Below are 27576 nucleotides of genomic sequence, written 5' to 3'. Positions count from 1 at the left end.
TCGCTGGTTGTAGCTGACCGTTGGAGAATCTCGAGTCCACACACTTGTCCCATTGTCACTTAGTAATAGTAATGTAGAATACATCTATTTTTACTAAATTCAGAGAATATTTCTATACTAAAAATTTTCGATTATTTTTCTTAGAATGCTTACCAAGGTCAAAAACATATTTCTGCCTTTGTTTAATATTCAGCAATGTAATACATGTAAACACTGAAATTTTGGTCATTTTTACTCCCTCATTACCCTTGCTCATCCCTTCTCTCTTCTGTTAAAGCCATTCTTCTCAGCAGGACCCTCCTCCCTTCTTGTCTTTTCCCCCTTGAGACACTGACGGTCATTAAGGTTGCTTGCGTGAGCATGAGTTGGAAGTCAGTTACTGCTGAGATGTGGGAAACTAAGCGGGGGCTACACCACTCAAGAAAATGGGAGAGCCCTCTCCACTCAGTTCCACTATGGGGGGAATCCTATCCACTCAGCCCCACTGGGAGAGCCCTATCCACTCAGCTCCGCTACTGGGGGAGCCCTATTCACTTATTCCCACCACTGAGCTAGCACTATACACTCAGGCCCACTACTGGGAGAGCCCTATCCACTCAGCCCCACGGGGGGAGCCTTATCCACTCAGCCCCACTATAGGGGGAGCCCTATCTAGCCCTATCTGCTCGGCCCCAGACATCCATCTTGCCCAGCATGCTCTCCACTTTGACAAGTGGTTCAGCTCAGATATTCTTTTTTTAGGAAGGCTACACTTCCCCGTCACTAACAGTTACTTTTCCTTTACAAGCACCCACAATAGTGTTAGCAATGAACTCATTTAAACCATTGATCTGATGGTTCTACTCTGGGCAACTCTGGTCTACTCTTACTTAGAAGGAAATTTGGGGGTAGAATCAGAACCAAGGAGAATTAATGAGCTTCCAGACAAGCCCTTAAAAGCAAGGGAAGCAAAAGCTGGCATTAGGAATGATGTGTTCAACTTGAAGAGGCTATGGTAGGCAGGCAAGCAGAAGTCAACTGAAAGAAAGGAAGGGCAAGGCCTGCTGCTAATTGTAGCCATGCCCCACCTGAAATAGTTCAGATTCGAGAAGAAGTAAAAATAGCTAGAGCGTTTGTCTGCCACCCGTGTGTCTGGCTGCTCTGACCCTTGACAAGAGTCCCCTGGGCGCCTTCCACGCGTTCTTTCAGTTACCAGCTGAAGAAGACCCTGGAGAGGAACTGTGGCTGATGTCATTGACACATGCATAGCAGAGCAAACTTCCCCCAGGAGGAGCCCCATAGTCAACATTTTGCTCTCTCTATGCATGTCTTGCCTCCAGGGTCCATCCAGGTGCACGACAGACACTAGCTAACCCTGCTCACTCGGCTCTGGCTTCGGAGAAGCCTTGCAACTCCTCAGTTCCACCACTGTAGCACACAAGGAGCCACAGGCATTGCGTGCATGCCTCTGTTTCAGGAGCAAGCAAGGCTGGCTCCGCCCACTCCCCCTTGTAGTGTGTGGTGTGCTGTGACTCTCCTAATGCAGCTAGAATTTGAAGTTAGTTTTGTTCTGATCCCTGAATCCCAGATTTCGAGTGCTGTATTTATAAACAAACTCTGCTACTGCTGACCCATCCCATAGTGCTTTGTAATGACCTCAATAATAAATCTGTATTGAGTGATTAATACATTCTAGGAAGAGATTTGTCATTCATCTGTATCTATCTATCTATCTATCTATCTATCTATCTATCTATCTATCTATCTATCTATCATCTATCTATCTTCTTCTTCATCATCTATTATCTATCTATCTATCTATCTATCCATCTATCTATCTACCTACCTACCTATCTACCTATCTATCATATATCTGTATCTATCTAATGCACCCTCATTTCTGTTGTCATCATCATCATCATATCATCATTATCAGTCTGTATCCAATGATCTGTTCTTCCCATCTTGAAGAAAGGCACGTACCATTCAGGATCCGCCACCAAAAGCTGAGTGTCTAGTGTGCTAAGCATGGGACCCCCCACTCCCCACAAAGGCTCATGAGACAGAGATGATCTTTGTAGCATTGGGAAAGTGTAGCACTTAAAGAGTGCATGCGTGAAGAGGTTAGGGAAGCGGTTCAGAAGCACGGAGGCAAGGGCTTATGGGTTGTCAGCTGCGGAGCCATTGGCTTTCATAAAACTGAGCTGTAATCATTTGGGTGAATTTGAAATGATTTTTGATGGTATGCACTCTAGTGAAAACACAGTTACAATTTTTTTCCTCTTGAATTTTGATTCTAACATGTCTTATAGGATATAAGGAAAGCAGTCTTAATACACTTTGTTTGATATTTGAAAATAACAATCAGATGGCCAGAGAGATAGACAGGTGTATCAGACTGTACAGGTGTGCCAGGCATACACAGACTAAATGCATCACCCAGTCTCTGAGGTGGCTGAAGGGTAAGGTCAGGAGATTGACAATGACCTATCTGACTCCCCTTCGGACCTCCTTGTTAACAGGACCCTCTCAGGGCTTGTGCTCTGTGAACAACACAAGCTGAACACTTGTCAGCCTTCAAGTCTGCCCCTACTTTTAAATTGGGAAATTTCATTCCCTTTAGCTCTTCATTTGCTCCTGCCCCATTCTTCCTTCTTTAGGTAACAGGTTTAACCACCTAGAAAAGAACACCCACAAGGCCACACTCCTTGCCGGGAAAAGCATGGCCATTTAAGGTAATTGTTTCTAGTATTCTAGCTTCTAACCAAAAAGTCAGGCGTGCTTTTTCAGACAGGTTAATAAGCTGAAATCTTCCTTCTGATATGCCAGGACAGACTGACGGATGGTTCCGTAAAAGCTAATGGGGAATTACAGCCTAGCTTAACCTTGCTGCTTGTGTTGACTCCAAGCTCAACCTTACAAAAGATTAAATGGAAGATCAAGAGAAAGGTGAGCCTTTGTCCCCATAAATCAGCACTCCATGTTCTATAGCTTAGAGGACAGGGCGGCTGCAGTCACCTTTAAAGGGGAACTGGAAGACTAAACTAAAGATTTCTAATTGGACAGCGTAGTGCTACCACTCAGCGACAGTCTGACCTGGGGAACAGGAGAGGCTGACTTAGGTTGGTATAAAATTCTGGGAAGTGGATTCCATTTCCCTGTGTGGGTAGTTTGCCAAGGTGCCTTAGCTATGTGTGGTGATGCAGGAAGTCTTGACAATGATCTAGGCCACACCGTTCCTTAGGCAGAATGTCTTCAACAATGTAAAAGTGGAGGTGAGCAAGCAAGAATTCTAACATTTATTGGCTCTCTGCTCTTGACTGGGATATGACACTGTAAGCTCCTGCCTTTACTTCTCCGCAGTGACTAACTGATCTGGATCTGGGAGCCGATAAACCCTTTTCTTTCTTACAGTGTTTTAGTTGGGGAAAGATGCTTCACATAGAGTGGGAGCCATGCCACACAGCCGAAGATTGTTATTAACTATGCAACATCTCCCAACTAGTTACCTGCATCTGTTATTTCATTTCTTTCTTGCTTGCTTGCTTGCTTTCCTATCTATTATCTGTCTATCTATTATTATCTATCATCTATCTATCTATCTATCTATCTATCTATCTATCTATCTATCTATCATCTATCTATCTTCTAAATACATATTGCCTATCTATCATCTATTTCCAACCTATTCATATCCATGTATTGTCTAGCATCTATGTATTATTTATCATAACAGTTTGTGTACAGATTGATGTCATCACTCTCCCTGTGGTTTGCAAGGCAGACTCCCTTAGCGATGGGTTTCCCATAGAGTGTCTCTATCCTTAGATAATACATGCCTGCGCTGTACAGTGGGCAGTCCTAGCCAAACAGAAACTCGTGATCATGTAGTTCTGGATGCCGGGGCATCTGCAGAGCCATGTTTTCACTGCAGCCCTCCTGTCTTTCTAACTTCTGGGATTTGCTCACCTAGCACTCATTCTCCAGTATGTGGATTTCTCCAGTCTCTACCCCTTTCATATATGTGGTATGTCTATACTTGCATGTGTATTTATGCTCATACATGCAGTGAGACATCATGTCATTGTCCTGGAGCTCACTCATTAGGCTAGGCCAGCTGGCCAGTGAGTTGTAGGGATCCAACTGTCTCTACCTCCCTCCTCCTGAGATTGCAAGCATGTACCCCAGATGTAGCATCTTCCCACAGCTTATGGGAGTCAAACTTGAGTCCTCATGCTTGCAAGCCCTTTGTTGACCATAGCCCTACCTTTCTTTTTCCCCTTTAAAGTGTTCTCAAAGCTTCCATTAAAAATTCACCCCGTTATTTATTCTTTTCTAATGTCTTCAGGAATTGTGGGTGACACCATTTGCTAGGGAGATTTCCAAATGCCTTCCCAGTGATGTTGTTTCTAAATGGTGTCACCTTGAGAGGTGCTGGGTCCAGAGTCTTGGATACCATCAAGATAGGTTTTGCTGACACTTTCGATCTTCGACCTTTGGAAGCTGCAGAATAATTTCATCCCTGTGTATTTCAGCAAATCATGTGACTCATAGAGGCAAACATGCAGTTCCCTTTTTATGAAGGGCAATTTTAAGCAACAAATGGAAACAGAAATGTTCAAGTGGATGAGGAACGCAGCAAGTCTGAAACACTGCATCTGTTTGCTAAAAATAAGTGCTCCTTTAAATTTAGTGTCTGAGCGTGCCATGTATGTGACGCTGGAGGCCTCGGAACGCTATAAACAGCGTCATTATGAGACACACCAGCCTGGATGATATGAGAGCAATCTCCATAGTATCTGAAAAACAGATCTTAGACACAAATAACATAATATTGCATCAGATTCTTTTCTTGAAATTTGAGATAATAACTGCACAATTAGAATGCCTCTAAAAGGACCTGACAGGAATTAAGTAAAAAGGTTATTCACGGGAGGATGGCCTACTAGACTCTTGCCTTCCTTGTTCAACACTGAGCTTGCTTAATTGTTCCAATGCACAGTTTGTTACAATTTTAATAGTATTTGATAACATTTAACATATTTCACTCAACCAGATAGTTTAAACCAAGAAAGATTATCAGAATAATTTTCTGGCCTTTGATTTAAGTTAGTGACTACCTACCATAATTTTCAATTCTTGCTATATAGCATGAAAAAAAAGCATTTAGTGGTGTACAATTTTCAATATAGGAAAAAACCCAGTAACATTCATCTGTGATGGTGTGTCAGTCTTCAAGGCTGAGTAAAAATAACCGTATAGAAAAAAATCAAGTTATCTATAAGGAAACAAAAATTATTTTAGCCCCACCTCTGTTCTGGCAAAGCATGGAAGGAGGTTTCGACGACTTTGACCATTGCTAAGGACAGTTTTCAGGAAAAGATTTAATCATAATTTCTGCAGGAACTGATTTCAAACGAGCATGTGTTGATGTTTTATTTCACAGGTAAGAGGATCCAGCTGATGCTGTAGTTCGTTCAGGACAGCACAGAGACGGGCTGGGGTGCAGGGCTCTGGTAGAGCTCATGCCTCATGTTCTTAAAGTCACGTTCTTCTGGAGGCTTCTCCTCAGATGGGAGGGAAGACAAGCAGAAACTATCAGATGGGATGGATTTTGCCATCAGTTACCTACAATGTACCGCAAGGCAACATAGCTGGGAATCAAGGAACAAAGCTAGATCAAAACTCCAAAAGGATGCAGTGTAGCTGGTGAGATGACTCGGCAGGCCAGAGCCCTGACCAGCAAGTCCGACATCCTGCCTTCAATACCTGGAACCCACAGTGAAAGGAGAGGCGAGACTCCTGAGCCTTGTGTGCTCACCTCCACACATGCGTGTGTGCACAGACATTAAATGAATGTAGTGCAAAATGTTTAAATGTACTTATGTGTGTGCATGGGCGTGCGTGTACTCACCAGCATGCATGCACACTCACACACCATGACACACAAGTGCAAATCAGAGAATAACCTGTAGGAGTCGGTTCTCTGCTTCTGCCATGTAGGTCCCAGGTATAGGACTCAGGGCATCCGGCATCATAAGTGCCTCAACCTTCTGAATCATCGCACCAGACTCCAAAAAGAAAATGTGCTCAAGGACCCATGTGGCTCAGCGGTGAAGAGCACTTGCTGCTCTTGCAAAGGACCAGCAACCACCTGTCACTCCAGCTCCAGGGGACCCGATGCCTTCATCTGACTTGCGTGGACATAGGTATGCACGAGGCATTCTCTCTCTCTCTCTCTCTCTCTCTCTCTCTCTCTCTCTCTCTCTCTCTCACACACACACACACACACACACACACATACACTCACACATAAATACAACTAAACTTAGAAAAAGGCAACTATTACCTTTATTCAGCTAAAATGCTAATGCAAGGCCCAGAATGTTCTCACTTCTGTCAGGGACAGTTTTACTTCTTGTGGTTATTTAAATGGGCTGATGTGAGAGGAGAGTTTGAAGCTTACATGGGAAATCAAAGAAATATTTAAACTATATTAGTTTGGGTTAGATTCTCCCTGCAGAGTTTCTGCAAAACAGACTGATTTTATTGCAGTATTTCTTTGGAAAGCCTGTGGAGTGTTTTATTTTATTTTACCAGAAGCCCGGGAGCACGTGGATTCCTTACGAACCTGATATTATATCCGTGATTGCCAGTGGTGTTAGAGATTTTTAAGGAAGACATTATTACAGCAGGGCTCTCATTTCACAGTGTAGCCGTAACACCTTTGAGACTGTTGCCTTGTCATGGGAATACAATGAGAATAATTTAAACGTCCATCCAAGGAGGAAGAAGAAATAAAGTGTTATTGTCATGTGATGGACTGTGATTCAGCGGTTTAATAAATTAGATCTACATATATTAGTCTGTCCGCATCTCTGCAGAAGGAAGACAGGGAGAAGGAGAGTCCTAATAGAAACTAACGATTTTAGATTCGACTGCATATACAGTTTGACTCTCATGAAGCATCGGGAAGGCACACACAAAATCACCTCCATGGCTTCTCTTTAAGAAAGATGGGATTGGGGGTTTTTAGCTTGACTGGTGCGATGCTTAATATCAGCGAACACCTTGGTGCGCTCTAGACTCACCTGTGAGGCAGATTTCTGAGCATGTCTGGGAGGTTTATCTAGATTGGGAGAACTGCAGCAGGCAGGCTGCCCTGTAGTGAGAAGGCCGCTAGTTTCCGGCCACTCAGCCCCATACTAACCACACAGAAACTGTATTAATTAAATCACTGCTTGGCCCCGTGGTTCTAGATTCTTACTGGCTAACTCTTACATATTAATTTAACCAATTTCTATTAATCTGTGTATGGCCACGTAGCTGTGGCATACTGGCTAAAGTTCCAGCATCTGTCTCCGATGGGGCTCCATGGTGTCTCTCTGACTCCTCCTTTCTTTCTCCCAGCATTCAGTTTAGTTTTCCACACCTACCTAAGTTCTGCCCTGCTATTGGTCCAAAGCAGTTTCTTTATTCATTAATGGTAATCACAGCATACAGAGGGAAATCCCACATCACTGCCCACTGTGGGCAGCACCACTTCCAAGATGGGATCCTGGACTGTGTAAAAGGGAGGAGTGAACCAAGCACAAGCATGCATTTCTCTCTGCTTCTTCTGTGGATGGACGGTATGCGGATGGATGATGTGTGGATGCATGATGTGTGGGTGGACGGTCTGGATGGACGGTGTGTGGATGGACAGTGTGCGGGTGGACAATGTGTGGGTGGATGGTGTGTGGGTGGACGGTGTGGGTGGACTGTGTGTGCGGGTGGACGGTGTGTGGATGGACAGTGTGCGGGTGGACGGTGTGTGGATGGACGGTGTGTGGCTGCCTTGCACGCCTGCTGCTGTGGCTTCACCATTGTGACAGATGTCAATACCTGATACCCGGACACCGTGAGTCAGAATAAACCATCCTTCCTTTAGCTGCTTTCATCAAGGTAATTTTTGAAAATGATTCAGGGCTGGGAAGATGACTCAATGGTTAAAAGCATTTACTGCTCTTGCAGAGGATCCAGGTTCACTTCCTAGAGCCTGCAAGGCAGCTCACAACTGTCCTGAATTCTAGTTCCAGCGGCTCCGGTGCCCTCTTCCAGCCTGCGTTGATTTCATTACTTATTATTATCCATTTAATTTATTTTTAATTAAATACATGTGCCTGCTTTTATCCCTGTTCCCATTCAGTCTGGTACTCCAGCTCATAGGACGGGGGCTTGCCACATTCAAGGTGATCCTTTTGTGTTCTGCGATAACACCTTACAGACGTGAGCAGAGGTTTGTAATCTGCATGGTTTTAAATCGCGTCAAGTTGGCAATACACATGATCCATCACAGTTAGATAAAACACAACAAAAAGGTAGACAAGAAAATTACCACAATGTGGATTCTAATGAGAAAGAAACGTGACATCATAGAGCCCACATCTATGTTAAGCGCCACCAGGGAGAAGTGCACAGTGACCCCACAAAATGAGGCTGGAAAACATTGATGGTGTCAGGTCAGAGTTTCTGTGAAGAAAGGTTAATGGGGCTCCAATGTGCAAAAGGGGAGTTTGAGAAGAGTGAGATGACTCCTAACTGAACAAGGTAGAACATTTAAAAATGTCCCGGACCAGGCCCCATAGTATAGCCCTGTGACTGTAGCTAGCTGTGGGGCTGAAGTAGGAGAACCACACGTTCAAGGATCATGTGGATTTCAGAGTGAGTTCAAGGCCAGCCTGGGCAGCTTGGAGACATTATCTCAAACTAAAACATACTAAGACAGGGACTGAAGGGCTGGGGGGCTAAGTGACTGGGGGGCTGGAGGGCTGGAGGGCTGGGGGCTAGAGGGTTGGGGGCTGGGGGTATCTCTTGATAGTGCATCACCTGCTTAGCACGCATGGTCCTCTGATTTCAATCAAAACCTGGCAAAATGAAGTAGAAAGAGATTGGGTGGGGGAGCAGGAGGAGAGGCTGAACGAAAGCGGTCCCGGTAGAAACCAGCTGATTGCAGCAATGCTCCCCCATCTGGCTGCAGCCCCCTCAGGAGGGGGGCACCTTTGCTGCTGTGCCTACACTGCAGATCCTACAGTGTGGCAGCTGGAAGGTGTCACAAAGCCAACCCTGCACACAGTAGTGTGCCTGCCACAGGCCTGCTATGGAGAAGGGTCAGGTGACCTCAGGACTACAGATAGGTCTGTGTGGTGGAACAGAAGGAGACATCCTAGGGAAGCCTTGTGCTGCCTGCTGTGGATGCAGGCCAAAGCAAGGGCCTTCATCAGCTATCTCGTTATCACTGTGACAAAGTAGTTTAAATGGGTTGTTTTAGAGAGAATCGGGAGGTTTTAGACTGACTGCTAGAGAGACAGACCGTTAGAGTGTCCATGGAGAGTGGACTTCTCATTGGTCAGGTGAGTGACCCTCCCATCATTAGCTCAGCTAAGAGACGCAGGCATGGTGCTCAAGTGGACGGAACTGGAAGCATAGAGGCCAGGGGCAGGCGTCTAAGGAATCTCTGAGGACTGTAGATAAACACTCGATGGCAGATTTGATAGCAGCAATGTAGAGGAAGGCAAACATCTGGTTGCAAACATCTGGATGCTTCCCACACTTTCTGAGTTGTGTGAGTAGCTGGATGGCAGCAGAGGATATGTATTTAATAGAAACTAACTATTGTCTAACTTGTTTTCTTTCTCTCCCTCTCCCTCTCTCTCTTCCTTCTTATCTCTTCTTTCTTCTTCCCCAACCCCCAACTTGTTCTAATAAACAAGCTTCGAGCTGGTCTTGCACACATAATATACAGAGGACGGCCTTGAGCTCCCGAGCCTCTTGTCTCTCCCTTCTGAGTGTTTAGATCATGGGAATACACTATAGCATCTGGCTTATGGGGAACCGAGGGCCAGACCTAGAGCTTCGTGGATGCTGAATCAGCACTCGATTAAATGAGCTACACCCCAGCCTCACCAAAACCAACACCTAATATAGTTTTTGCTTTTTAATTACAGAGGCAAAATACAGCCAAATAGTCAGTTCTCCATCCCCCTCCCTGTAGCCAGAGGCTGCGGCATATGTCAGAGGCACACATCAGAAACCTTATGGGGATATATTTGTTCTCAACTAAAAGGAGAGCAACAACCTCTAAAATAAGAAAATGAGTATTTATAGCTGAGAAGTCATCAGAGAAAATAAAAGAATCATAAATACATTAAAGTAATAAAAACGAGAGAAAGAAAAGAGAAAAACTAATGAAACATACAGGGACCCAGGGTAATAGACCTAACAGCAAACACACGAGGAATCACATCACATTAAGACCATCTGAGCATGTTTATCTAGCCACTAACAGCATTAGCAAGCACACACAGAACAGAAATATCAAGGGAAAAACCCCAGACAATTGCACAGTGAGAGCCCGGAACTTCAATACCCTTCCTCCAATAGTCAATACAGCAAGCAGACAGAGAAACATTGACCTGGCCTCATGTTTTAGAAGTCTGTCTCCAATAACAGCAGAAGGGACATTCTTCTCAAAGCCGTATACATTTCTATCAAGGCAAGACTATATTTTGTGCCAGAAAATAGGTCTTAGTAAAGAAAATGTACTCAAAGATACAAAATATTCTCAACAGTAATGGGATTAAAGGAGAAACCAATAGCAGAAAGATACCTGGAAAATTTTCAAACCATGTAATCTCTGTGCCTCGTTTAAGGTTCAAAGAATAAATGGAAACAGCATTTTCAATTTAACATGAGAAAATGTAACATTTCAAACAGATTGGGTATCACTGCAATTCAGCAGTAATTACAGGAAAATCTATAATGCTGCAAGCTAATATCAAAAGAGAAGAAACAGGGCTGGAGAGACGGCTCAGGAGTTAATGTACATGGACAGCTCTTCCAGAGGACTTGGGTCTGATTCCCAGCACCCACGTGGAGACTCACAACCATCTGTAACCCCAGTTCCAGGGGTATCTGATGCCCTTTTCTGGCCTCTGTTGGCACTACATGTACTTAGTGCCTGCAGGCAAAACACCCATACACATAGAATTAATTTAGAAAACCCTTTAAAAGCAGACAGAAAGGAATATCTACAGGAGCTTAGCTTCCACGTTGAGAGAGGGAAAGAAGGAGGAGAGGAGAGGGAGGAGAAAGGGACAGAGAGACAGTAAGACAGAGAAGAGAGAGAGGGAGTGAGAGGAGGGATACACAAGGGTAAGCTGAAGAAAGGAAGAGTAGAAATCAATAAAACAGAGGGAAAGAACAATTTATCCTATCACAAAGTAGAAATAACCTGAACTTCCATTAGTAGGAAGAAGAGCGAGCACATTGTGGTATATCCATTCACTAGAATACTACTACACCATTAAAAAGGAACTTTTACTACACAGCACTATGGCCCAGCATCAGAATGTTTAGATATACTGAACGGACCTAGACAAGATGGAATGTCTTCATTCTATTCTATCCATGTAAAAAATTAGAACACTCACAAGTAACTTACAGACACGCAAGGCAGAGCAGCTGCTAGAGACCAGAGTTCTGAGTGAGAAAAGGCTTCAGACAAAGGGGGATGGGCGAGCTCGTTATTTTCCTTATGGCAATAATTTACCAGCCTATAATTAGGTAAAAATTAACAAATTTTATACTTTATATGTGTGTAGACTGGTTATGCTCATCATAAAGTTACTTTTTAAAACATTTGATTGCTACTTGACACAAAGAAGTGTCAAATGTGCTGTATTGTCTCCTGTGTGTGAAACAGGGCTGTGTATTAAGAATCGGAGTGTCTTGGAACCATAAGACACAGCAATAAATGCCTTTGACCTGAGGCTCTGGTGGCCGGGGCGTAACAGAGCCAACTCCCAAGGGATGATGTTTAGAAGACAGAAGTTGTTTTCAGACGTGTCAAGATCAGGACATTCTGATGTCAAGCCTGATAGCAGGAGGACCCCAGTTCAAGGTCAGCCTGAGCTACTATGAAATAAGTTGCAAGACAGCATGGATAACTTAGAATCTTTCTCAAAGCAAAAAACACAAAATGGGCACTTGCCCAGAGTGTGTGAGGCCCCGAATTTATCCCCAGGCATTCAAAAGCAAGATGAAGTCATTCTGCTGAAGGCTGATATGAAACCCAGGGCTTTCTTAGCTTCTCACGATTCTTCTCTGACTGCCTCTGATCCACTCTCTACACCACATCCCATCTTCCTTCGCAACAGATACCCAACCAGAGGGTGCACCCCAGAAAGCCTGATTTCCTCCCATGTTTGTGATAAAAATGGAACTGATATATATGTTGCTAGCTATAGCCTTGGATTCACAAAATTGGTGCCTGAAACTGCCAATGGGTCTGTATTATTATATTGTAAATGTAGCTGTTTATTTTTCCATCTCTAAAATTGATTAATACAGAAATGAAATTTTGAAAAGAAAACCCTTGCAGACAGAATTTCATGGTATTTTTGAAGTGATTTGGAAATACTTTATTCTTAATTGCTAGCCCTCCTCAGAAGCAGGCTTGGTGCCATTGGACGAGTCTTTAGTCTTTGTGTGTAAGGAATGTGGATCCCACCACAGGGCACCTAGTTAGTGTGAGGACTCAGGAATACTGGCAGAGGGCCTTGAATGGAGGCTGGTACTCCCCTGGAATACTGTGTCAAATGCGTTGGTCTGTTTCTGCACCAGGTTATGAGGTAGCAAGAAGCAAATGGCCTGTCCATCATCAATTGGCTAGTGGGGGGATCATCCAGGCAAGATTGACTTCTAATCTTGCAACAACCTCTGGCTGGAGGCAGTAGCGTGAGGAATGTCAGTGGGGCAGCAAGCCTTTGCTGCCGACTTGGTTCTCCCTGCTCTCTTTCTTCTGTACTGGCCTAGATTTTTCTCAAGGCAGCTTTGCCATTAGCTACAGAAAGGAAGGCTCTCCTCACCAAAACAAACAAACAACCCAAAACACGGCCCAGAAGCTATCTGGGAGCACTTGTGGTCACAAGCCTGTTTCTCTCTGTCCTCCCATTATTGATGAACCAGAGCTCTCATGATCCAGTTGCCTGCCAGTGACTGATCAACTGTCTGGACACTTTAGCTTCAGCACAAGCAAGAGTATTTGGGGACCATCTCAATAGCTCACCATCATGTCTCCATCAGTCTGTGTCTTCTGGGGACCATTTCAATAGCTCACCATCATGTCTCCTCAGTCTATCTGTGTCTTCTGGGGACCATCCTCAATAGCTCACCATCATGTCTCCATCAGTCTGTGTCTTCTGGGGACCATTTCAATAGCTCACCATCATGTCTCCGTCAGTCTATCTGTGTCTTCTGGGGACCTTCCTCAATAGCTCGCCATCATGTCTCCGTCAGTCTATCTGTGTCTTCTGGGGACCATTTCAATAGCTCACCATCATGTCTCCATCAGTCTGTGTCTTCTGGGGACCATTTCAATAGCTCACCATCATGTCTCCATCAGTCTATCTGTGTAGTCTGGGGACCTTCCTCAATAGCTCGCCATCATGTCTCTGTCAGTCTATCTGTGTCTTCTGGGGACCATTTCAATAGCTCACCATCATGTCTCCATCAGTCTATCTGTGTAGTCTGGGGACCATCCTCAATAGCTCGCTATCATGTCTCCATCAGTCTGTCTGTGCCAATACAACACACACTGGTGAAGACCAGGCTTGCCAGTAATTTCTAAAACACCCTGTCACTTCTGTCCTGTATAACCCCCCCAACATGGAGGCATACTGCCACTGCCACTAAAGGAGTTCTGCTTGGAGACACCATGGCTCTGTGACTGGAACTAGGCTTCTCACCTTTTCTAACGCCATGACCCTTTACTATATAGTCCCTCACGTTGTGGTGATCCCAGACCATAAAATTATTTTTGTTGTTACTTAATGACGGTAATTTTGCTATGATTATAAATTGTAATGTAAATATATGATATGCAGCATGATCTTAGGAGACCCCTGTGAAATGGGTCGTTTGACCCCCCTCCCCCCCGGGTTGAGAACCACTGAACTAGAAGTTTCAAAATTCCTAAATTGATTCAGTAACCCCAGATGACTCCAGAAAGTCCCAAGTAAACCTCTAGCACTTTCCAAAATGAGAATCTAGTAGAGAGCAAAAGGAGAAAGTGAGGTGGAGATAGATTTAGACCTAGAGCCACCTCGTGGGTTCCAGTGCTGCCAGCCACCCTTGAGTCGCATGCCATTCATAGGAGTGCATTTTGGTTAGAATTACTGAGCCCATTCACAAGATCTGGCAGCAGGGGGCACAAGGGAGGTTCTAGGGCACACAATTTAAGGAGGCTCTAAATGTCAGAGCTGTGTGATTAAAGAGCTGTCATTGAGAAGACTCTGAAAAGGCATACTTCTTTAAATCACATAAATCACTTCTGCAAGCTGTAGCCCTGCACTGCCTGTAATAGCAAAGTATTTACTGAAAAGGAAGGGGCAGGTTCCAGAGAGAATCCAGACAGCAGTGCTGGTCTCTGACTCCCACAGGGACATCCTATGGGTAAGACGCAGAACTACCATTCACTAAAAGAGAAACTTCTTTTTTTTTTTTTGTTAAAGATTTGTTTATTATGTATACTGTGTTCTGACTGCATGTATGCCTGCAGGTCAGAAGAGGGCACCAGATCTCATTACAGATGGTTGTGAGCCACCATGTGGTTGCTGGGAATTGAACTCAGGACCTCTGCAGAGCACCCAGTGCTCTTAACCTCTTAGCCATATTTCCAGCCACTGAAATAGAAACTTCTAACTGTAACATTTCAGAGCTAGACATTATCACCAGGTCAGCTGGCTCTCTGCTTCAGGACAGATACAATGTAGCAAGAACACATCTGCCCTGCAATGCAATGTAGCAAGAACAATCTGCCCTGCTTCAGGACAGATACACTGTAGCAAGAACATACATGCCTGCTTCAGGGCAGATACAATGTAGCAAGAACATATCCAACCTGCTTCAGGACAGATACAATGTAGCAAGAACATATCCAACCTGCTTCAGGGCAGATACAATGTAGCAAGAGCCTATAGGCAACTCTTGTCCTGTGTTTGCAATTGTCATTAATGATAGGTGTCAATGCTAGGTGTTTTCCTCGGTTGCTTTCCATCTTTTATTTTTGATGATTTATTTATTATTTATTTTAACTTATGAGAATGAGTGTTAGCCTGCATGAGTTTATGGGCAACACATGAATGTAGGAGCCTGCAAAGGTCCGCAGACAGAGTCAGGTGCCCTGAAACTGGAGTTATAGGAACTTGTGAGCTGCCTTATGGGTGTGAAGAACAGAACCCCTGTCCTCTGTAAGAGCAATAAGTGCTCTTCACCTCTGCGGCATCTACCTAGCCCTCCACCTCAATTTATTTATTTATTTATTTATTTATTTTTGGGACACAGGGTCTCTCACTGATTTCTGGATTCCTCTGATTGGCTAGGCTGGCTACTGAGTCCCAGGTCTGCTAGTCTGTATACAGCCTCCCAGTAACAATGCCTATACTTCCACTCCCTGCATTTCAGGTTCCGGTGACCTGAACTTGGGCTCTCCTGCTTGCACAGCAATTGTTTACTCCCTGAGGCTTCTCTCCAGCCTCTATTCTCTCAGAGGCTTCTGGGCTTTTCCAGAACAAATGATAGGCTCCCATAAGTTCGACACTTTCATCAAAGGCCACCGAACACCGAGGCTGAGGCTGCGTGGCACTTGTCCAACACCTTCACCAAAAATAACTTGAGCTTCCACCCACCCCCTGCTGCTCCCAGCCGAGTGTCACAGAAGCACACACAGCCTGCACTGGCAGGTGAGACAACACTAATGAAAGCCACTTGGGAGGAGTTTGCTCCTCACCAGGTCACCCCTCCACCAGCCTTCACTAAATAAAGACTGGTGACTTGGGAGTGACTCCCAACCGGGTGGAAGAAGACCTGGAATAGCTCTGCTTTCCAGGTACGCTCTGCTGAATCCCTGCCTTTCTGTGGTCAACAGTGTCTGATCATGGTGGCTAACAACCATATATAACTCTAGTTCTGGGGACTCTGACATCTCCTTCTGACTGCTGTGGGCACCAGGCATGCACTTAGAACACACACATACATCCAGGCAGAACACCCATGCACATAGATAAAAAAACAAAGCACAAGTGTGTGTACTGTGTGTGTGTGTGAAGTACATGCTGAAGGATGGGTCATTCACAAGTGTCTTTCACCTGCATGTGTGTGCATATACTGATAAACCAAAGTGATCAATAATCCATTAAATATCTAGGGATGATGATACCGAGGAAATCAACTCTAGGGACCAACTGGGAGCCTTCAGAGACTTTGGGGGCATAGAAGGCTTCTTACTTAAGCTTTCTTTCAAGCTAAGCTAGGAAAGATGAGGTTCTTCTGTGGGATGCATCAGGGGAAACATATTCCATCAGAGAGATTTCAGCTAAGACAGTGTGCTTTGAAAAGCTGAGATGGGGGTGAGGATGTAGCTAGCTCACTGGGTGGAATGCTCACTGCCTAGCATGCATGAAGCCCTGGGCTCCATCCCCAGCCCTGCGGGAACCAGTAGTGGTGACTCTGATCTATAATCCCAGCACTCAGAAGGTAGAGGAGGGAGAATTAGAAGCTCATGTTCATCCTTGTCTATAAGAGCAAGAAAGAGGCTAGCCTGAGATACATGAGAGCCCACCACAAGATAGACAGACAAACAATACATACAATGAGTAATTTTTTTTTTTAAAAAAAGATTGAGAACTAGAAAAGAGTTTGACACATTGAGAGAACTGCAGCCAAGGGGATGCTTCTTGAATGTAAGCCAATTAACTCTGACCAGCCAGCTGAAACCATGTGCCACGTCTGGAGAAAACACCACTCATCTAAGGAAGAGGATGCAGGACTAGGGAGATGGCAAGAGGACCCAAGTTCAATCCCCAGTACCCATGTAAGAAAAGCTGTGGTGGCACAAGCTTGTAACTCTGCTGCCAAGTGGGGACGCACACCTGGGGTTCATTGGCCCAGAAAAGATTGTCTCAAAGACAGATAAGCAACATGTACAGCTTGCAAGGTCTCTGGACTCCAAGGGCATATGCATCCATGTGAACATGTGGGCACACGTGTACACACATGCGTACACACACACACACACACACACACACACGAGCATACCCGCCCTGGGAGCAGAGGGCAAGCCTACTCAATTTAAAAACCAAAGGGAATACAGTGAAGGAAACACATTTGTATGTTATAAAAACGAGTCTTATGTTGAAACTGAACCAAGAGCAGGAATTAAAACACTATTTTTGATGTACGGTGGGTTTCTCTAGAGAGAAAGGAATGCCCCTGTGATGCTGCACCTGGCAGCGTCTAGCTGTGCATGATGAGTACCCAACAAGTTTGTAAGCACCACGGGATTCTGCATCTCTGTGGGTCTCTTTCTGTCACCACTGGACATTGCCTAGTCTATAGAAGAGTTAGGGGTTGCACTGTCATTGGCATACCCCAGTCATATGTGTGTGTATGTGTGTGATATCAGTTGGATTTTTTTAACCAACCACTCAAAAGCATATACTGCATTCAATCTTGCAACTAAAAAAATTATATGTTTCTCTCAATCTAGTCTGGCGTTTTCTAGTCTGCTTCAATTTTCCTGTCTTCCATATCTGTCTTTCTCATCGATGGTTTCTGTTATTGTGAGTCACTCACTTGAAGCTTCTTATGCATTGATTCGTCCTCTGTTCCTGTGACAGTGGAATTGGTCTGCAGGTGAAGGGTTGGACAGATGTCATTCTCAAGCACCTCTGTTTCACAGTGGCCATGGGCAGTACTGGCTAATAGTGCCAGCTCTTGTAAGCAGCCCTTCAAATGACCTCACCATTTTCTCGTCTTTGGGTGAAGGACACTTAACACATCATTTTTCCCCCCTGTAGAATGGAAACAAGGAGACAGAGCAGATGGTTTACAATATAGCAAAGCGCTTTCCCCACCCGCATACCTACTTTCTGGTTCTAACAGTTAGTCTCGATTCTATGACACATTCGTGAGTGATTTCTCTCCTTTGACTAATACCCATCAAACTAGAATGACTAAAATGAGATTTCCCACTGAGAAAGGAAGTCAGTCCCATGTCGTCTTAGAGATGAGAGGATTTGACTGTCATCAGGCCTAACGTCCTGTGAAATAGAGGACTCTTCCTCCATGACTCTCACTGAAGGTCGCTCAGCTCAGTAGTTGAACTGGGGTCACCTCTCATGACTGAGAACCGTTTAGCTTTTGAGTAAGGGAAGAGGAAGTCTACCTTGGAGATCAAGAAGCAGCCTTAAGCTTATGACATTGGCCCTATATTGGTACTTTGTAACACTCAATCCACTGTCCCTGCAGTCCTGGCCCCTGTGGTGGTCAGCTATGGGATGGTGGGCAAATCCCCAGGGTGTGGCTCTTCTCAGCTTCAGGTTCTGCCAAATATAGTTGCTAAAACCTTGATTATTCTTCCTTTAGCAAAGCCCGGGAGGATGATGTTTGGAGAGCATCAGCAGTGGTCAGCTTAACGTTGCAAATTTGCTTAAGGAAGGTCATGGGATCAGGAGCAGGACTCAAATCCTTCATATTCCGGTCCATCTTAGCGTTCTCGGAGTATTTACAATGTTTACCCGGGCAGCTGTATTGTCAGGTTACAGAGGTTTCCCTAAAAGCTTGGTAACCACACAAAGCGGCCACACTTTAAAGGGTTCAGTGAAGCTGAACTTAGTCGATGCATACAAAGGACAGAGCAGTGTGTGCTACATGCTAGCCACCTTAATAAAGTCCTAAGATTTATTGATCACCTACACAGGGCCAGGGTCTGGGGACAGACCAGTGGCAAGAATCAGCTCCTAGGAAACTTACAGCCCTAATGGGAAGGCAGACTTAAACAAGAGATAGGGACAATTGATGGAAGCCTAGGGCTTGACAGCAGGGAGTCCCCATGGTAGAGCTGCACGCAAGCCTCAGAGATGGCTGAGGTCACAGGTAAACCGCTCAGCTCAGTCTCCCTGGATACAGACACACCCCTAATTAGCATTTCTGGGGAAAAGATAGAGCTGAAGGGACAGGTTGGGGCACACACAGCTGGTTCAAGAGTCCGGTGTCTGCTCTCTAAAGACAGGCCAGGACTGGGAGCTTGGCCCCTGGGGGTCGCAGTAACGCTCTGGGAGGGCGGAGCGCGCTCTTGGGGAAAGGACGTGGGATCAGCGCAGCTGGGGGCCAGGTGGGCGGAGGCCGCGGGAGGGGACACCGATGCTCCTTCTTCTGGGCCGTCTCTGCCTCCTCCTTCCTCTCTTTTCCTCCTCCTTTCAGGTCCTCCTCCTCCTCCTCCTTGGAGCAGCTCCTCCTCCTGGCAGGCTGCCACCCAGTCAGCTGACGCCGCGCTCCAGTCTCGCCTCCCCGCCACTCTCCCCCAAAGTGGCTGCTGGGCGCCGGCGGCCGCCCACTTTCAGGCTTTGGGGAGATAGGGAAGCGATGTGCGCCTTCTGACGTCCGGTCTCACTGCATCGCCTTGTCAACTTTCACTCCCTCACTCTCTGTCCTGACCCTCCCCACATCCCTCCTCGAAGCCACTCAGGGTGCTGTGCAGGCTCTGGGGGCAGCAGGGTTGCTGTCTGTCTGGGATGGCTTCCAATTTTAATGACATTGTGAAGCAGGGGTACGTGAGGATCCGGAGCAGACGCCTAGGGGTACGTATTCATCCTTTCCTTGCTCCCTGCTCGCGACTTTAGGGTCTGTGTCTGCAGCCAGCATCCCCGCGCTGGGGACTTGCCTTGTGCGGTGGCTCTTGCAGCCAACATCCCAGGCTACTGTGACTGCGGCGCTAGCGCCAGCTTCTGGGTATGTCATGGAGCTATCTTTATCTCTCGGATGGCTTGACTTTCTAACGGTGGCCACCGGAGCCAGTTGACTTGGAATAAATATTTCCCGGTAGCCATGGGTGCTGTGTCTGGAAAGTCCGGCATGGTGCTGAGCCTGCCGGATGTCCCCTACCCGCGTCTCACTCTCGCCAAACTTAACTTTTCCAGGGGGTGGCTGGAGGCCAGGACAGAGGGCAAATGCCCTGAGGGGGAACAAGGACAGTGACTCTCCTGTCTCAGGGACTCTGCTCCCTGGCTCAGGTGTTAGCAGAGGTGGAGAGAGCTGGCCTTGGACAGGGCCAACTCCCTGGTTCCAGGTCCCTACTCTTGAGCTTGGGCAGTGGGTTTCTGTATTTTAGAATCCACATTCTGAGTCCCATTGGAAGATCATTTCATGTGGAACATGGTGCAGGTGTAGAGATCCTGGCATAGGAGAAGGAGGGAATGAAGGAAGGAAGGGAGGGAGGGAGGGAGGGAGGGAGGGAAAGAATCCCAGTGCTTCCCCTTTTAAGATTTCCTTTCCTTTCTCTTGTTGGGGGCACTTTAGGAGAAAACCATGCTGCCTTTCTTTGAGTTTTAAGTGATGGTACCATCTTTAGGGAGGGGAGGATACTGGAATATATAAATGTGTGTGTGTGTGTGTGTGTGTGTGTTGCCACATTTCTTTTTGCCATGTGTCAAATACTGTGGTTGTTTTTGTTGGTTTTCATTTGCCAGAGGCTGGGTTTGAAGCAGGGATGGGAAATAAGTTTACTTAGCAATGATGGCTGGTGTTAGTGCAAGTGTCAATGGCCCGGCTTGAGTGAGTGATCCATTGAGTATCTTTCTCCACAGATATGTGAAGCTCACTACCCTTCTTTTATTTGGTCTCTGGACTTTAAAAACATGTGCCTTTAATTTGATTGAGAATAAAAGAAATCTCCCAGTAGCAAACATGGCTGGAGAGGATTGTCCGCTGGGGAGAAACATCCTGGATTGTTATAAAACTCTGGCTCCCTGGGCTTCTTCCTTTTTTGCCTCTCCCCACCCCTTGCTGGTTACTCTGTTTGAACAGTAAAGTTCTTGTGTCTGTGGCTGTTGTAAGTGCAAAATTGAGGAGCATGGTAACAGAACTAACTGACCTTACTGGTTTGGCTACAGTCTCGTTGATTCTCTCTGGGGTCCTCAGCTGAGTGACTTCCACGTGAAGCAGAAGAAATCCCAAGAGTATCATACTTTTTTATGATCTGGTGGGTAGCCAAGTGTCACAGTTTTAAAGAGAGCCTTAGAGAGCCACATCCTAAGCTTGCATTTACTCTGTCATATCAATGGAAGGGATTGGGACTAGACATTCATTCCATGCTAGCAAGCATTCCAACAGGAAGAGGACATGCATTATTAATGCACAGGATATGAATTATTCATGAGGATCAGGGTTGACGCCAAATCCTGACAAGGGTGATTTATAGGAAAAACTGGTTACCATCACTTTCATGTCTTCTTCCTATATTCCTCTAATTGACACAGTATAGTATTGTGGGCATGCCAACAAATTTTGGATGGATATTAGAGGCAAAAGGAGAGGAAACAGAGCCTAGTTTGCATTCATTTTATATTTACAGTATTTTGGATAGTCCAGTTTCTCAAGATGGAGTCGTTTGGGCTGTGTTTACTCAAATATACACAAGAATATTCATTGCATTATGATTTCACTCACAGAAAAGTCAGACTAAGACTGTGTAAAACAGTCCTTATTTGTCAACCTTGGTTCGACCAGTAGACCAGCCTGCTAAGATGATCTTTTGCTATAACTTATGAAGAAGGGCCGGTGACATTGTTGTCAGAACTGGGTGCCAACTAAAGTTTTGGTAGAATGATCCTTGCAAAGGTGGGAGCTTATTGTGGGAAGTGACAATGAGGACCTGGTGTCCCAAGTCGGGCATGTTGATAATGTTAAGCCAGGCTGTCTAGAGCCTGGATCAGTACTCGACATGTGTTTTCTAGGCACTGTGTGTGTCCCAGAGAGCTAGTAAGCAGGCAGAGAGTATATGTTGATACACCCAGGGACTATACAGTGAAGGATGACCTTGCAATCAGTAAACTAATATGACAATGGCTCTAATAAAGGAATCCAGACAAGCGTCTGTGGAGGAGAGTCATGTCTGGGAGTGCTTATAATTAAACAAGTAAACTGCATTTCATGGTAAGCAGCTGTTGTGTCAAAGAATGTCCCCAGGTTTGGGGAAAGATACGATAACAAGATAGGAATGAATTCTGCTTGTTTGACTCATTAGGCCTACGACCTTTGACCTTCCTTGGCTTCAATTTTCCAATCTATACAGTGTATGCTATTTAGATTAGAGATGGTCTGGGGACCATGAAATAAGATAATAATGTGCACGTGCAGAGAAAGTGCATGGCATTGATTCTGATTGCAGTGCTATCTTTAATGTAATCAAAGACGAGTTAAGGCTGCCAGACGCATCTAAGGATCATTGATTTCCTTACTTTTCTATCCAATCGTGTCCAAAGGCATATTTTATCATTATTACTATTTAAATTTAAATTTACTTTAATGAATACATCAAAACATGAAAGTGTCCGTATTTCTGGTACCATGTTGTGCTTTGATTTATTTGTGGTTTAAATGTTTAAATCAGGGTAAATAGCCTCATTCAGTGAAAATTTTTTTTGTGGCAGAATTTGTTTAGCTATAGCTATTTCTTTCATTTGGATAATGTTCTTACAAAATATATGCAAATAAATGTGTATATAATATAGTTTATAATGTAAATAAGACAGGAAGCTATAACTAGGCAATTTGTCAGTGTACAGGAAGCAAGCTAACCTCTATCAGTGGGTCATAGATGGGGCACCTTCAATGAAAGTCCTAAACTTGGTCCTAAGCAATCACTCTTTGCTTTGAACATCAGAAAGCCAAATGAAATTCGGCTCATTTAATCGAGAGCTCTCTGTGTCTTCACGTCTGTCCCTACAGTCATCTGCGCTGGTTCCTCCAGGTCTCAGGCTGTGCCCTGGGTGCAATATTTGTTCAGGAATGTGGATGTTTCTATTTGGGGAGTTGATGAGGAGGAGGGGAACAGCTATCTATAATTACCTAATTCTCAAAAGATACTCGAGATTTCTTAGATGAGTGGAATAGGCGGTGTCTGCGTCATTAACCCGCTAAGTGTGTTATTTAGATGGATTACATTCAGATCTTCATTTGGTTTGTTTCTTTGCAATGGAGAGCGTTTTTCTATCCATAATTATCCTGGCTGATCCACAGTGCAATTCTCAGAACTTAAATTTAGACCTATTTTCTTTATGGACATGCAGTTCCTCAGTGACTTAGTGTTTAAATAACCTTTCTTTCCCCATATCTAACAACTTATCAGCACAGACCACTTAAGCTCCGCTCTGGCCAGTTCTCTGCCTGCCCACCTCTCCAACGGACCACCTAGGAGGTCGTAAGCTTATTGCACGCACAACCTTGATTGACTTACACATACTTGCTTCCGCTAACATTATCTTCATCTTAGCCACTAGGCAATGTTTTGTGGTTGCTCTGGCAAAATCAATCCTAAGCCAGAAACCAAGGAAATTGGACACCATGTCTCTTTTTCCCTTGTCCTGCATCACTACAGACTGCCCATCAAGAGACCGTGTGGGCTCAGTCTTTGAGATCTATCTAGACTCTATGTCCTAGCATCTGGTTGAAGCTCCATTCTTTCCTCTTTGTAGCATTGGAGTAGTTCCTACAGTATCCCCCGTCTTTATCTTCATTCCATTCTTGCTCAACACTGTGTCCCCTGCAGCTGAGCCCTCCACTGACCACCTTGTGTTTGTTCCTGCTCCTCTCTGCCCCTTATGCTGCTTCCCAGGTGTTCCCTAGTTCCCCCCCTCCTGTGCTTAGCTCTCACCTTCTCAGTGAGACCTTTCCAAGTATTCTTGTTTTTCCCTCGCTGCATCTGTATCTGTAGACATTTTTCTTTCAAGTCTTACTACCCTGCACATTTTAGCGTGTCTATTACTTATTACTTGTGTTCCCCCCTCCCCCGGACATGGGAGTTCTCTCTCTACTCACTACAGCAGACGCTCAATGAAGACTTTAGAGAGAGTGGGTTGAAGAAGGTTCTCGTGGCTGTTGCCTCTGATATAAGGGTGCATTAAAAATCCCAGCAGGATGACTAGGACTTGGTGTGAGCTTTAAAATATTTACCAGCCTGATTGTTCCAAAAGAACAGAGACTCGCTATCCACCTAACACGTGATCATCATAAGGGGCTCAACACAACACTTAGCACAGAGAAAACCCAATTAATATTTATTACCACTCTGTGTTCAGTCCTACAATTGCTGCTGGGAGAGATGGCGGTACTTGGGTCGTTATCATTTTCCTAGCCTTTACCGCACTAAGTCTTCTCTTCAAAGCTATTGTTTAGGTGGAAGAACCCATTTAACATCCAAGGGATAGTTTATGTACAAGCACAAATACCACTGGCCGCTGATGCTGGGGACAGAAGGAACATTTGCTTTTATACAATTTTCCACATTATTTGCATAAATGTCCACAATGCCTCCAAAGGAAATGCACTTCTCCTCGAAATGCCAGTTTGAATGAACCTGCGGGGCCAGCAGATTTTCCTCTTAATTTAGGTGTCTTGAAAAGCAGACAGGGAATGGGCAGATTTGGGGGAAACGTATTTTTTCACCCCTTTATTTCCCTGTTTCACTTGGCCCACTATCCCACAAAGCATATCATATTTCATTTAAGATTTTTAGATTTTGATTCACTTGTTACAGTGCCCAGCTATATTTGATGCTCTCTTGCCACTGGGACCAAATCACAGAAGCAGCTCAGGGGACAGAGGATTTATTTTGGCTCCTGGCTCAGAGGCTGCAGTCACAGTGGCAAGGGAGGCCTGGTAGCTGGGGTAGAGCAGCCTGTAGTAGCAGGAACACAAAAGAGGCAGCTTCAAGAAGCAAGGCACTCAGTCAGGAAGTGGAGCTGGGCCTTCACAGGCCACCCTGAGTGGCCTCATGCCAGTTGGCCGCATAGCCCCAAATGTTTTACAACCTCCGGAAGCAAAGCTCCAAGGTGGGGCACGTGTCCTTACAGATGAACCAGTGGAGGTGTTTCACATTTAAACTATAACACTTGAAAACTAAGGATCATCTCATGAAGATTGTATAAATAGATTAGGGTCACCTGATGACTTTCTGATACGTATTGAGGCGCCTTCCCAGGCAAATACAATATTCAGTAAGATCTGTGAAATAGTTTGCTCTCTACAGGACAGAGGGGCTTTCGGGTGTAGTTTGCCAGTCAGGAAATGAAAGTTCAGGTAGACCCTCTGTATGCAGTGTGGGGAAAATCCTCCAGTGCTCTGTATGCAGGGTGGGGGAAATCCTCCAGTGCTCTGTATGCAGTGTGGGGAAATCCTCCAGTGCTCTGTATGCAGTGTGGGGAAAATCCTCCAGTGTTCTGTGTGCAGTGTGGGGAAAATCCTCCAGTGCTCTGTATGCAGTGTGGGGAAAATCCTCCAGTGCTCTGTATGCAGTGTGGGGAAAATCCTCCAGTGCTCTGTATGCAGTGTGGGGGAAATCCTCCAGTGCTCTGTATGCAGTGTGGGGAAAATCCTCCAGTGTTCTGTATGCAGTGTGGGGAAAATCCTCCAGTGTTCTGTATGCAGTGTGGGGGAAATCCTCCAGTGCTCTGTATGCAGTGTGGGGGAAATCCTCCAGTGCTCTGTATGCAGTGTGGGGGAAATCCTCCAGTGTTCTGTATGCAGTGTGGGGAAAATCCTCCAGTCGTCTGGCTCTGTCATCTAACTCAGTTTTACTGCCACGATTTCCACATAAGGATAGCTTTCCAGCTGCCATCTCAGTCCTCATGAAAGATATGATTAATTGCGCATGTACTCGGCTTTTAATTTTCATCACCCAGATAGATTTAGCAATGAATGACCGATTTAATGGCTTTGTATGGAGACATAAACCAAGTTACTGATACAATGATATCCAGACATCTGCCAGCGTGTTTTTAAAATTATATCCATTAGGTGACGAGCAATATTTATTTTTAGGCGACCTTGCCATTTTCGACGAGGAGTAATTTGCCTTCGGTGCTTTAAGAATTTGTTTCCCATGGGAGAGGCATCTGTGCTCATTGTTATCTGTCAACTGTACACGGAGTGCTCACCAGTGTTGTGTCTCCCTGCGAACCGCTTCAGACTGGACATCTCGGTCATTGTCCTCTGCAAACTGATGGTCTGACTTAAAAGTTTGTGCCGTTAACTGGTCGTTTATACATTCACAGTGTTCAGAGGTCAACTGTTGTGAATGACCAATCAGCTATGGGTGGCCATGATAGCCAAAGATAGCCCTCATCCCCAAGGATAGGCAGAGATAGCCCCGTTTTCCCACACATGGGGAATGCAGGAGGCTGTGCTGGAGTTTCCTCTTACTCCACAATTTTGGCTCCAGTTGGATGGAATCAAACATTTGGGGAGCCTGAGCCAGGAGAAGATGAGGTTGCCATTCTCCTCCGCCCCCATTCCTGTGGGATTTAAAATGAAGTTGTGAATTTTGAAATGCCATGAGATGCGTGTGAGCGCAGGAATTAAAATAGCTCCTCTCTCTAGCATGCGGCCGGGTGGTGTTTGGGTAAGGATTTGGAAGCTGCTTTGGGGAGCATTTGTGGGCCCTCCTACTTTACTAGAGTTCTAAGCCTGAGTCGGTGTGTGTTGTGCTCTGATGGAGTTCTGAGCCAGCTTGAGGGGACGAGGTTTGGCAAACTTCTTTGCGGTGATGGGCCAGCCACACCTGTGAACCTTCCTGCCCTAGGCTGACCCCAGACCCTGTCCAAAAAAAAAAAAGAAAAAATCATGATCTCATTTGTTTTCAGTGGAAACTTTTATTTTTAGGTAATTGTAGACTCACGTGAAGCTGTAAAAAATCAAGGTGGAGAGCTGGGGAATTGACATAATGGTTAAAGAGCCTTGCTTGCGAGAGTGAGGCCTGAATTCAAATCCCCAGAACCTACAGGAGAAAGCCAGGCCCAGTGCCTCATACCTGAAATCCCAGCATGGTGAGATGGGAGGTGGAGGCTGAGGAGGCCTGACAATGTGAGCAGGTTCCTGCCAATGGCAGAGTCCTTCAAGGCCGCCCCTCACTGCCCCACGGTCCCAAACTCTTGACACCGCCAACTTGTTATCCAGTTCTCTAATTCCCTTATTTTCAGAAGGAAACCTTAGGGATCCTTTGGGGAGGGGCCCGGCTTGACTCATGGTCCATTGTCTGGAGAGTCATTCAGTTTTCCCAGGATGCTGCCGGATGCTAGGTGGCACTCTATGGTATTGATGGGTTGGAGGTCCTTTGGACATTTCGCTTGTTGAAGGACCTCTGGGCTCTGTCCAGATTGGGTTGATAGAGAGGACTGACAAGACTTTTATGTGCAGGACATTGTATGAATGCAAGTTTTCATAACTGCATTGAGATACTCAGGAGTACCATTACCAGGTTGGGTGGTAGTTGTAGATTTGGTTGCTTGAAACTTTATTAGGCAGGGTTCCTTGGAACAGAATAAAATAGAATTATGTATATGTGTTTATCCATATACATGTTTTTATATAACATAATATAATATAAATGTGTGTGTGACCGCCTGCGCACACATGTTTAAGACCATTTTGTGTCTCCTAAGCAATTCTTACTCCTTTTGATTTGACAAGCATCAAGTACTCTTGCTGTTTTTGCATTCATAC

At 45.2% G+C, this 27576-nt stretch overlaps 1 protein-coding gene across 1 annotated transcript in view; it reads left to right on the top strand.

Annotated features, from left to right (window-relative positions):
• Positions 1 to 19389: 19389 nt before the first annotated feature.
• Dok5 (docking protein 5) overlaps positions 19390 to 27576 on the top strand; it is a 148152-nt gene continuing 139965 nt past the window's right edge. The window contains exon 1 of the mRNA XM_041641795.1: positions 19390 to 19658. Within this exon, the coding sequence (XP_041497729.1) occupies positions 19593 to 19658 (66 nt within the window). The 5' untranslated portion in view covers positions 19390 to 19592. The remainder of the gene's footprint in view (positions 19659 to 27576) is intronic.

The sequence above is a fragment of the Microtus oregoni genome, unplaced genomic scaffold, assembly GCF_018167655.1.
Source record: "Microtus oregoni isolate MIOR12 unplaced genomic scaffold, Mior012 000071F_ref0000514, whole genome shotgun sequence".
NCBI classification, from domain to species: domain Eukaryota; kingdom Metazoa; phylum Chordata; class Mammalia; order Rodentia; family Cricetidae; genus Microtus; species Microtus oregoni.
Note: the sequence above shows the minus strand (reverse complement) of the source record. Positions and strands in the feature narration are given on the sequence as shown.